Source organism: Osmerus mordax, chromosome 19 (genome assembly GCF_038355195.1).
Source record: "Osmerus mordax isolate fOsmMor3 chromosome 19, fOsmMor3.pri, whole genome shotgun sequence".
NCBI lineage: Eukaryota > Metazoa > Chordata > Actinopteri > Osmeriformes > Osmeridae > Osmerus > Osmerus mordax.
In genome coordinates this window covers 13,526,117-13,537,960 of record NC_090068.1, presented here as the reverse complement: position 1 = coordinate 13,537,960, position 11,844 = coordinate 13,526,117, and the positions used below count along the sequence as shown (strand labels likewise).

General features: G+C 42.7%; 1 protein-coding gene across 3 annotated transcripts; it reads left to right on the top strand.

Annotated features, from left to right (window-relative positions):
* The first annotated feature begins 1,508 nt into the window (after window positions 1-1,508).
* arhgap20b (Rho GTPase activating protein 20b) lies at window positions 1,509-11,532 on the top strand. 3 transcript variants are annotated; one of them, XM_067257626.1, is made up of 14 exons: window positions 1,509-2,035; window positions 3,347-3,511; window positions 3,644-3,793; window positions 4,043-4,084; window positions 4,205-4,289; window positions 4,412-4,486; window positions 4,754-4,820; window positions 5,806-5,994; window positions 6,563-6,738; window positions 6,938-7,099; window positions 7,359-7,459; window positions 8,153-8,342; window positions 8,857-8,962; window positions 9,138-11,532. In XM_067257626.1, exons 1-14 carry the CDS (start codon window positions 1,956-1,958, stop codon window positions 10,766-10,768), a joined length of 3,219 nt encoding a protein of 1,072 aa, XP_067113727.1. In that variant the 5' UTR covers window positions 1,509-1,955; the 3' UTR covers window positions 10,769-11,532. The 3 variants fall into 3 exon arrangements, with proteins under 3 accessions (XP_067113727.1, XP_067113726.1, XP_067113728.1); XM_067257625.1 differs by having other exon boundaries at window positions 7,332-7,459; XM_067257627.1 differs by lacking the exons at window positions 1,509-2,035; window positions 3,347-3,511 and having other exon boundaries at window positions 3,703-3,793; window positions 3,873-4,084; window positions 7,332-7,459.
* Window positions 11,533-11,844: the final 312 nt, after the last annotated feature.

Genomic DNA, 11,844 nt, shown 5'->3' with positions numbered 1-11,844 from the left:
GTTCTTACTGGTAGATGTAACCTATGTCAGAAAGCACAAATGCTAACTTCATTTTATGTATTTTTTTATCATGTTAAACCGTTAGGCCCTTGAGGTCTGACTGTCAACTGACTTTAACACTACAATCATTGCAAATGTTGAGGGAAATATTTGGGGTTTTGCTGAAACATATCGGGGCTTCTAGATTCTTTTGTCAAAGGCGGCGCTTTGGTCTTAAGTTTATTAGGCCTACTTTGTCCTCATCAGTTGTATATTGTATTAATGTATAACTCACTTGTACAGAAGACATCACGCTGTTCAATGAAAACATAGTTTGAGTGTACCAGTGCCTCCTGGGGGAAGAGCAGAGAATCAACTGTAACTCGAGAAACAATGTTTCACATTAGCTACTGTACTGTGAGGAGTCATGGCTGGAATATCCTTATTTAGTCAGCAAGGAGGGAATGACCCAACCCTGTAAGAGATGGGATTCAGGAGGAGGGCAGGAAAAGAGCGTCTGTGACTCGCAGTGGAACTCTCTCCGAGGGACTTTGAGACAGACTCATCATTCTGTCACATCAAGTAGTTCTGAGGCGATCTTCTTTTTAGAAACTTTTATTTATCAGCAATAGACTTATTTTTCCTATGTGGTGGATGAGATAGGTATCTAAGATCTGCAGAACACAACAACACAGCATGTGAATTAGTTTGACTTTTTCTGAGCTAAAGATGACCCCTCAACAAAGTGTTGGCCCCAATTCCAAAGCAAACAGCAATGAGTCAAGTATTCAAGAGAAAGAGAAGGCAAGTGGCAATTTATTACAATTTATTATTGTTTTTATAAAATCTCCATCAAACCATGATCTAATTTCCATTGGACAATATTTTTAAGTTGTCATGACTGTGATTGGACCAGGTACTATATACTACATCCACATTGTTGCCAGAGCCAGGTAAAAGTACATTTTAACAGTGCTTTACATAGATTTTCACATTAGCTGACACTTTTATCCAAATCAACAACGACGACATATCTCACAAGAAGGTCAATGTTATTACCGCTTAAGTAGTAAACACTGAGGATACTATAGCAATGCATAGTTTCCCACAGTGCTTTAAAGTGACAGTCATTTGCTTTGACAAGCATTTCCCCGTACCTTGCATTCAGGAAATGAAACATTGCTCTTGAAAGTCGTGTCAAATTGATGGGTTTGTAATGTCAGCATGTTTTTTCCTATCTTGTTTATGGCATCTGCTATTCTGTACTCTCTTATTCTGTTCTCTCTATTGAATCTCTAAATGTATTCAATGTTTACATTTACATTTTACATTTAGTCATTTAGCAGACGCTCTTATCCAGAGCGACTTACAGTAAGTACAGGGACATTCTCCCCGAGGCAAGTAGGGTGAAGTGCCTTGCCCAAGGACACAACGTCATTTGTCACAGCCGGGAATCGAACTGGCAACCTTCTGATTACTAGCCCGTTTCCCTAACCGCTCAGCCACCTGACTCCCTGTTTAGATGTTGAGAAAATGTCCCTCTGGCTTCGTTTGGCTCAATCACTATAATTCTTACAGGAAAAACATTTTAAAATAAAATCAGCAGTTGTTGGTGTCTTCTGTCTCTTGTTTAAAAGAAAACAGGTGTAATATAGAAAAGACATAGAGAACAAGGCTAAAAGAGCTTAAAGCTTAATGTGACTTAAACCCCTAAAATATTGTGTCAGACATCCAGATTGTATTCAAAATGTGTAATCAACAACTTCTGTGTGATGTAAAAGTGTGAGAGAAATCAGCACTATTGTCAAATATATTTATCTGTGAGAGAAATAAACACATCAAACGATATTTACAACTTCATCTGTTCTGAAGGATCCCAGTGACCCAAGAGCTTGTGTTTCCAGGAAAGTTCTTGTTCCTCGAATGTGAGACTTGCTTGACACGAAGAAACAAAAAGATCTGTTCTCTCACAGAAAATGAAAACAACGCTTCAGCGAGGACAGACTGGCCAGTCAGCCATCGCTAAGGCATTTGGGAAACCACGGGGCCACAACAGGTCAGACATGAACCACTCTGCTTCCTCGTCTATCCGTCTTCATGCGCCGCTTCCAGCTTCTTCTGTTTGTGTTAGCAGCTTCATCGCTCTCATCTCAGAGATCAAGTGTTTTTCCTGCGTTTAGCCATGACTACCTCATCTGACAAGAAAAACAAACAAGTCAACCGTGTCAGCTAACTGTTATTGGAAAACGTGTGATACTGTTTGTTTTAAAGTCAACTTTGTGCAGGCCACTGAACATTACTGCATCTGTCATCAATTAGAGCGTCAACTCTCTGCAGAGCAGGATTAGTACCAACATATTTGTTCACAGCGTAGTTTCATAAGGCCATTGAGAGCCTATGGACACACCCCGGTCTGTCTGTGCTCACAGATAATCGTAGTGTGACAATTCTACTGTCGTTGGGCTACAGTGTAGACTAACATTTGAATGTTTCTCCATCAAATCACTCATCTGTTACTTTTTACTTTTATATTCGACTGTCCTTGGGCTGGAGTGGGCTAACATTTTTGGCTGCTTGACCCTCCTCCCCTTTCTGTCAAGTCCTGCTCATGCTCTCTGTCTCAGTGACGCATTATACAGAACACAGCTGTCGCAAGGTTTGCTGCGCTGCCATGTCTGATGAATTCCTGCCTTTATTTGGCCTCAGTGCTGCTCTATCATGGTAACAGCAGATAAATAGTGAGGGGTAAAATAAACAACTCTGGTAAAATACCTCCAGTGGGGCTTTTGCCATCTGGGTTCAGTCCAAGAAAAAAAAAAAAAAGATAATTTAGACTCTCCACCTTAATTTGTGTGTAGATTGTTGATCCACGTTTTAGATCTGGATTTCTCTTTGGCCTTACTCTCCTCTAAACGGTGGACAGATTGTAAAAACCTGAAGTGTGTTATGCAAGGTGATTATTAGCTGTTTGTTCATCACAGCGTAGTTGCAGCCAAGTGAAAGGAAAACCTTTCACAGCAGGACCAGTATCTTCATTGTAGACATTTTTCTTTCAGCTTTTGAGCTGCAAATCACTGACAACTAATTGAAGACTTAAAAAAAAATTACCCATAATTGGACACGTGTGGTCTGTCAATACCCATTTTCTGTAAATATAATTGGATGTTCTGCCATGCTGTGTCCTTGAGATTGTGAGGACTTGACACTTCTTGATAAACGAGAAACCAACTTTAAGTACTGCAACTTCACCGCAGACATGCCAATGTTTGACTACAGAAGTTTCTGCTGAATAAACACACTAATATTATAATTGTCCCCGCAACGCAACATGTGTGATGCACTGACAATGGGTGGGTGTGATCGACAGGGGTGCTGCCCAGGCCTCGACACCCAGAGCAGGGCAGGTCAAGAGCCTGATGTCCCAGATGTCAGAGTTTGTCATGGAGGAGCGCGTGCAGCTAAGCACAGGCCTGCAGATTCAGGAGAGACACATGTTCCTCTTCAACGATACCCTCATCATCGCGAAATCAAAGTGAGTTCCCGTCTTATTAAAAACCTTTGTACTTTCTCACCATCTCTTTACTATCTCAGCTATAGTTTAATCCCGAACACAATCGTGTTTGTCGGTTAAGTATAGTGGATGTGTGTTTCCCCTGGGACCCAGGTCATCATCAAGCCTGAAGCTGAAAGTAAGAGTGAGCCTGTGTGAGGTGTGGCTGTCGTTGTGTACGGACGAGGTTGCGGAGAGCAAACTGAGCAACAAGCAGTCCTTTGTCATCGGCTGGCCCGTCACTAATTATGTGGTGACCTTCAGGTACGTGACACTTTTTCTTTGTCATCTTTTGTGCTGAAACAGTTTTCCTCTCAGGGCTCTCAACTACTCCTGTGTTCAGAATACGACAGGCTTCAGTCAGAGAACTGAAGAGACTCCAGCTGCACCTGCTCACCCTCCTGGACTCTTGTGCCCTTTTGAGGAGGATGACGTGTTCTCTCCTACTATACTGTACATGAATAGAAGCAACAGAAAGAAACACAAAGAGCTTTTATCTCTTCTCTCTTTCAGCTCATCTGAGATAAAGGAGAAGTGGCTGTTAGCTTTACAATGGTGAGAATATCCTACATGTATGAGGCATTTGTATATAAATGTCAGCGATTAGAGACATGCGATAATGTTGGGACCTTGTTCACACCCTATGTGTGTGTCTAACTGTGCTGTGTGCTGTAGGCAAATCAACAAATCCAAAGAAGGGGAATATCCGAATAATGTCAACATGAAAATTGTTGTCATGGACACGGGAAAGAGTGCAATGGTATGAAGCTTATCTTGGTGTCAGGGAGGTGTTTTATCTAGTGTCTGTGACTTCCTGTCGTGCTCTGGGAAATCTGTCAGACATAATCAATTTCAAATGATTTCTTTTTCACTCTAACCCAGGTGGCCGTGAATGTGGACAGCAAGGATGATGTAAATAAAATCATTAGGATTGTCACCCAACAGTTGGGTCTCTCAGTAAGTGACTGTCACAGTATCTTCAATCCCCCAAGTGGTTTTTATCTCATTTGTGAAAGAAAAGAAAGACAAATAATTTGAAAATACATGTGGAGCTAAAACAAGAAAGAAAAGAGAATTCGATCGACAAAATTCTTTAGATTTTTGATCCACACTTGTGGAGCCGTAGATCCTCTTGGATGTGCTCTGTTATGATTGTGGTCTCCCGAGGTGTTTTCTGTGTCTAAGGCCCGGAGTCTGTGTTCTCTCTCTCCCCGTCTACCTCAGGGCCGGCCGGCTGACTACCGTCTCTGGGTCATCCTGGGGAAAGATGAAGCTCCACACCCCCTCATCGGTGAGCGCTCAGGGTCAAGTCACCCTGGAAAACACATATCGAAAATTGATCAGGACAGAGGCACAAACTCATTTAGTTTTGATCTCTCACTCTCTCCATCTCTCTCTCTCTCGCTCTCTGTATTGAATTGTTTGCAACAAAACTAAAATCTAATTTCACATGTCTGTAGATCACATTATTCCAGAGTGCTTTAGATTTGTATCTATAATCAGGTGACATGGCCAGGGACTACTGTACCAAGCCCCTGGGAGGATTCAAAGGATTCATGTGTGACCTTGGTTGTCTTTCAATACATTTACATTACATTTACATTTATTCATTTAGCAGACGCTTTTATCCAAAGCGACTTCCAAGAGAGAGCTTTACAAAGTGCATAGGTCACTGATCATAACAACAAGATAGCCAAAAAACATCGCGAGTAGCCAAAACATGAAGCACACATTGTGAACAACCAAAGTAAGTGCCAAAGGGAAGAACCATAAGAGCATGTAGTTAAACAAGTCACAACCAAACAACATGAACAGCTATAAGTGCAAGTGTACCTGTGGGAAAAAGCAAGCAACAGTAATAAAACAATATATCACAGCGAGAATGCATGCAATACATGATGGAGACAACTGTAAGTTGTTTTGTCAAGGCCATGATCCTCAGGTCAACATGGAAATGTTTTAATGAATGTATACAAAGGAGAATTTTCATATAAATTGAGATGAATAATAATTTCTATTGATATGAATCCACACAAGTGGGAATTTCCATCTAAACGTATTCACGCATGCATTTAAATTAATCTATAAAAATCCCAATTTGCGAACGAATCTGGACATCACAAATATTGGACACATAGGCCATGATAAACATAACCGTTATAAAACCGACCAGTCAGAAACAGTCTTTCCTGACACATGCTCCCACTACAAGGGTTCCAAACAGAGAAGGAATTTCTGAATCTCCATGTGGCTGAACCTGATTGGTCTGTCGGCAGGTCATGAGCTTCCCTACAGCATCATCCTTCACTGCCTGAGGGAAAGTGCCGGCCTGCGATCAACCATCTCTACCAACCTGCCGACTGTGGATGGCCGACTCTTCCTTGATCAGCTGCTGAAAGAAGCATCTGGTCAACGCTTCATCCTGAGGGCCAAGTCTGTCAGTGATGGAGGTCAGGGAGGAACAGGTGAATCTACGATATCATGTGTATTTCTTATCTACTAAACATTAGAATCCTGCAGACCCAAAATGACAAATTACACTGAGGTATGCAGGGCTACAATCTTGCAGGTTTAGAAAATGTCATTTCCCTGTCCTCCCAAATCGTGCTTTGGATATGACGTACCGTACCCTCTTTATGGGAGCGGTTTATTTAGAGTGCAGATAGTAAATAGCTTCCTGTCACGCTAGCACATGTAGTTTAACAGACGTTATCACAGTCTCCTTCCTGTAATTTAGTCAATTATGGCATTTACAATTTTCCATGACCGTATAGGGAACATAAGCTGTATATAAATGTGTGAATTCTCCTTTACATGACTGGATTGATAAATTCACCAAACTGCATAAACAGTTAACCTACTCGAGACTCCTCATTAATAATGAATTCTCAATCTAACGGCAATCTGAAAATGGTGTGTTCAATCTGTCTTCCACTTAAAGGACTACAGAATTTCATTTATCTGGTGGTGTTGTGCCTTCAAGGGTGCATCACTTTTTTGGGGTGTTTCTGATTAATAATATGTTGTTTTCAGCACATTCGTCTCAAAGACACGTAAAGAGGAAGAAGTCCCTGATAGACTGGGCTCTGAGGCGTGGGGCTCCCAGCCCCTCACAATCACTTCCTCATTCCTCAGCTTCTTCTCAGAAGCTCTTCGGCCAGGCGCTGTCCTCCATCTGTCACCATGGAAACCTCCCCAGACCAATTATGGTGAGATGAAGTGAACGGCATTACCAACCGTCGTTACGGATTCATAACCAGAGCCGTTAATAAAGAGATTTCTTGCAATGACGACGATCCTGGTCAAATTAAGAGTCAGGGGAGGTTCAACAATCCAACTATGCATAATGGCAGCTGAGATTAATAACTTTTCTGTTTGACTTGATTCTATTTTGCTTTCCTGGTAAAGGACATGCTGTACCTGCTGTACCAAGAGGGAGCAAACACGACAGGGGTCTTCCGTCGCTCAGCCAACGCTAAAACATGCCGTGAGCTGAAGGAGAAACTGAACTCTGGGGGCACTGTTCAGTTGGAAGGGGAGTCTGTGTTTGTGGCTGCAGCCGTCGTAACTGTGAGTGCCCCGTAATGCCGGCTTGACTTTGGTTGGTACGGTGGATGAGTACAATCAGGGTTACAGCCATCGAATCAAATCAGACTTTATTTCAATAGTACCATTTGTGCAAAACTGCAACACTTATGGTGCTTCACAACACAATAAAAATAGAATAATACAATGAAAATACAGATAAGCAGACTCTGAGCGCAGAAGTTCATATCCTCATGTTCCTCATGCTGCTCTTTAGACACTAACCGAGACCGACTTTCAACAGGACTTTCTTCGTAACCTCCCTGGCAGTGTGCTTAGCTCTGGTCTCTACGGACAGTGGATGGAGGCCTTGGAGGGTGTGGATAAGATTGAGATGATACAAAGGTAAAAGAATACTCATTGCTGTGGGCTTCTTGATAAACTATCTAGCTGGAAATCTAGGAATAATTTCTGTTTTTGAAAGCTGGAATAGTTTCTACTCTGTGGAGATTTCTGCATCCCATAGTTAGCACAAGAAACCCGCAATACTTTCTTAAAGTTGTGTTTCGAAATCCAAATCATCTTGGTCGTGTATGTTTAGAGTTCATGTCGTAATTGAAGCTTAAATAATGGAGTCAACACACATGTGGTCTTATGTGAGTTGTTCAGTTGGAAATACGATCCAGGTGCATGAAAAGAAAGAGGTTCTCAGAGGTTCCACACATGCTTCTTCCTTCGTTAGGTCTGAATGTCTGCTGCAGGCTCAGATTAAAGCAGCTCTTGTGGGAACATTAGGACCTGTCTTGTGACTCATCTCAGTAAATGAGTTGGCCCCCGGCCCACACAGATTTGGTGTGAACTGACATTTGACACATTGCATCTGAGCTCCCTCGAATCCGACACCTTCCTAATTAAGATTCAGTTTTGCCCTCATTTGTGTTTCTCATTTGGCACGGTGCACAATACGTAAAATGGGGTAAGAAAGGTTTTCATTAAAACCTCCAAGTTCTTCTTCTCCCTCACAGAGGCACCTCCTCACCCACCTATTTGCATATTCTGTTCGTTTTTCCCACTGACATCTCCTTCACCTCCCTACAGGATGCTGAGGAAGCTTCCGGCTGATAACATCACTCTGCTGCGCTACCTGTTTGGCCTTCTGTACCACATTCAGGAACACTCACAACACAACCAGATGAACGCCTTCAACCTGGCCCTGTGCATCGCCCCCAACATGCTGTGGCCACCAGGACCCACTGCACCAGAAGAAGAGAGCCAGTCCACCAAGAAGGTAGAGACACTTCATCACGATACCAAACCCTCCAATCAGAGTAAACGGACTTCAAATACACAGTTATTCTGCTCCTCTGAAAACTTGATGCCTCCAACAACTTCCACCAGAGTAAAAGATTTGTTGCGATATCTTTTGTTCATTAGGTTCAAAGTCTCTTGCTCTTGTGTCCATAGGAAATATACTAAATGCAAACAGCAGTTCATTGTGGTATCTGTCAGTCTCAGTTATGTTATGATTATGGATAACACAGTGTCCCCCATGCACAACAATTTTGGAGTCAATTATGTATTGCAATACAGTAGTGTTGTAATACTTTGTGGGACGTTGGCTTGACTGAAAATCTCCCCCTCACCATCAATTGTTAGTTGTAAGTGCGTCAACAACACAGAATTGTTGGCAAGGTTCCTGTACGAGCTGTGTGTGTCACTCACCACATGTCCGTGTTCCGCTGAGAACATGTTATTTATCAACTGTTTGTGAACATTCGTCTTCTGTTTTGAATTCTCTCAAGGTTGCAGCTCTCATACAGCTCCTCATAGAAAATACTCCAACCATATTTGGAGATGATGTTCAGAGGATTTTTACTGAACCAAAGATTGAATCTGAAACATCGAAAGGTGAGGCCTTAGACAGAAAATACGTTCATTCATCAATTAAAAGAATACTGTAAAAACTGTATATATATAAATATATAGATGTATATATACCCTTTCTATATACTGTATACATATATGTGTGTGTAAACATTCACTCCTGGTCTTATCATCTCTCTTTACCCTTTTCATATATTAGAGTCTTGCCAGCAGCTCTACGGTCTAGACGACTGGGACCCAGAGAGGCCAGACACTTCTCCCTCCACAGAGAGAAAACCAGATCTCGTGGCTCGAAGAAAACTGGTCTTGAAGAAGGATAAAGAGCTCTTCGACTTCCTGGACTTTTTGAAAAGGCCACACATCAACGAGGATGGCGCGTGTAGCTGGGAGAATATAAAGGAGATGTCTGCCTGTTCCAGCAGCTCCTCCCTGGTGGGCCCCCGGGGCCTCACCTCAGCCAGAGACCGTTGTGCCTCTGAACCCAGCGTGTGTCTGGGCTCCCCCCAGCTCCCTGCAAGGATCCACATCCCAGTGGCCCGCCAGTCCAGCTGTGATGCTGCTATGATGTGTGGCCAGGACGCTCCCATCCGTCCTGGTGAGGAGCTGAAGAGGGCCAACGGTTTGAAGCTTGTCAGCGGCCGGTCTACCTTCCTGCGCTCTCCACAGGCCGCCTCCAGGGGCTGGCACCACGCCCAGCGGTTACTGACCTCCAGCAGGTCGAGTGTCTCCAGCCTCTCGTCCACAGCCACCTCCCCCTCCGGCTCGTCTCTGAGCTCCATAGACAGCGCCTTCTGCTCCGACTCGCTGTCTTTCCCCAGCGAAGGCAGCTCCCTGCCCTTCCTGTTTGGCTCCTCGGCACGCCTACGGCCCCTGACACCTGACACTCCAAAGAAGTTCCCGAAAGACTGGAGCGTTGCGTTCCCCATGCCGGAGGATTTGGAGTGGTGCAACGAGGATGATGAGGGGGAGGAAGAAGGTGTAGGAGAGACAGAGTTCTACCAGTCCACATGCACTCAGAATAGTAAGGAGCCTAATCTTCTATCACCTAGTCTCTTCAAACTGAAAGGGAGACAAAAGCCTGACTTTCATCTGACGGGAAGAGAGAGGGAGGACTCTCTCAGGAGGGGAGGAGAGCAGGTGCACTGGAAGGAGAAGAACGAAGCCCCTGTGACCTCAGACGAAACATCAATCGCTCACATTCAACTGAAAAAAACAGCCAATGTGGAGGTTGCTGGAAAAAACAACAGAGAGGAGGTGAAGAGGACCAAAATAACATTCCTCTCAGCTTCAAATGCGACACTGGTGAGAAGCCAGTCCGACCACTTAGAAGCTGGCTGTGGAGTGTCTCTGGTGACCGACACAAGGGGAGAACGGCAAGAGGATGTAGAGCTACTGAGCAAAACAGTCAAGCTCCACATTCCCCAAACTGTGTTCTACGGCCAGAACAGTTCCCTTGTTCTACAATCTGTTTCAACCAGACAGCCTCCCAATGCCAGAGATGACAAAGTAGCATTGTTCCAAACCAGTTTGGACCGTGGTGATGTGACGTTAGGACAGCTGGGTGGAGGGAACTTCCCTCCACAGTTGTCCTCCAAAACCTTCACCAAGGCTACAAGCTCCATCAGTCACACAATTAGAATTAAACTGCCGGCAACAGTCCGAAACACAGTCAGAGAGTACTTCAGTTACAGCGATAGCAAGAGCTGCAACACTGAAGCAAAAGCTGTGGAAAAAGAACTGCTGCTGAGCAAACAGCAGTGGAAAAGTAGAATGTTTGATCAAAAAGAGAAACCTTCGAAGCTGTCGCAGGGAGAAGACTCCTTTGTGTAGAGGGTGAAATTTGTGTTTTTAGGTGTGGCATGGTTATGAAAAGGTAAATAGAAAAAAGGCGATAAGAAAAAATTTACATTCCAGGTATGATCATACATAGATACATAGATCAAGAGGAGTCTAGAAGGTTATTCTCAGTAGAATAAACCATTTAAGTTAGATTTTATGCCACTACAAATCCGAGATGATTTGGCTCCCTGTGGTTCCAATTCACGTTCCAAACGTATATTTTGTTATGAAAGATCATGTAAATGACATGTGAAGTCAGTCAGATTGAGCATATTTCAACAACACACCTTTACAGATGTCAATCTGAGAAAATGACAACCATTCTCCAGCATTCACTACTGACACTGAAAGTCTTTTGCAAGGGTAACACGGAACACATAATCAAACACTATTATGTATACAGACCCAAATGAATTACATTCACTGGAAATAGTAGGGGATTGAATAGGTAGATAATACATGACTTGTGTACAGGAAATGTTCATACTTATAGGTCTCTGTAAAGGAAATGTTCAATAATCTACGTACAGGAATACTAAGAACTAGGTTTTTATTAGTTAACCTTATTTATAAACTCTGTGAATACATGTATGTGACTTCCAACATTTCAACTTTATTTAATTGTAAATGATGAATCAATCTATTTACTATAAGTAGTCAAAGATGTTTGTTAACCCCAGAAGTAAAAGTGTTGTCCTCCTGTATACAAGCAAACTGTTATAACACTGCTTGAAGAGTAAATCACTATGAACTTATTTGTCTTTCCAATCTTTTCACCATATTATTTGTATGTTCAGTCTTCCGCATCAAAAATTCGATTGATTTATACAATTCAATTAGGCCCAAAATTATTTGCATAATTTCTATATTATGGACATGAGAAAGCCATATTGTTGAGTCATACTACATGAGAATCACAATAACAAATGCCAATGTTTTGATTAGTGAGGCAATACTAGCTGAATTGTATGTTTCCTAAAGTTAACATCTGTTAAACTACCAATAGTGCAAGATGAGCATGAAAAATTCACATTGAATCCATTACAGGCCCTGTGCTAAAACGACAG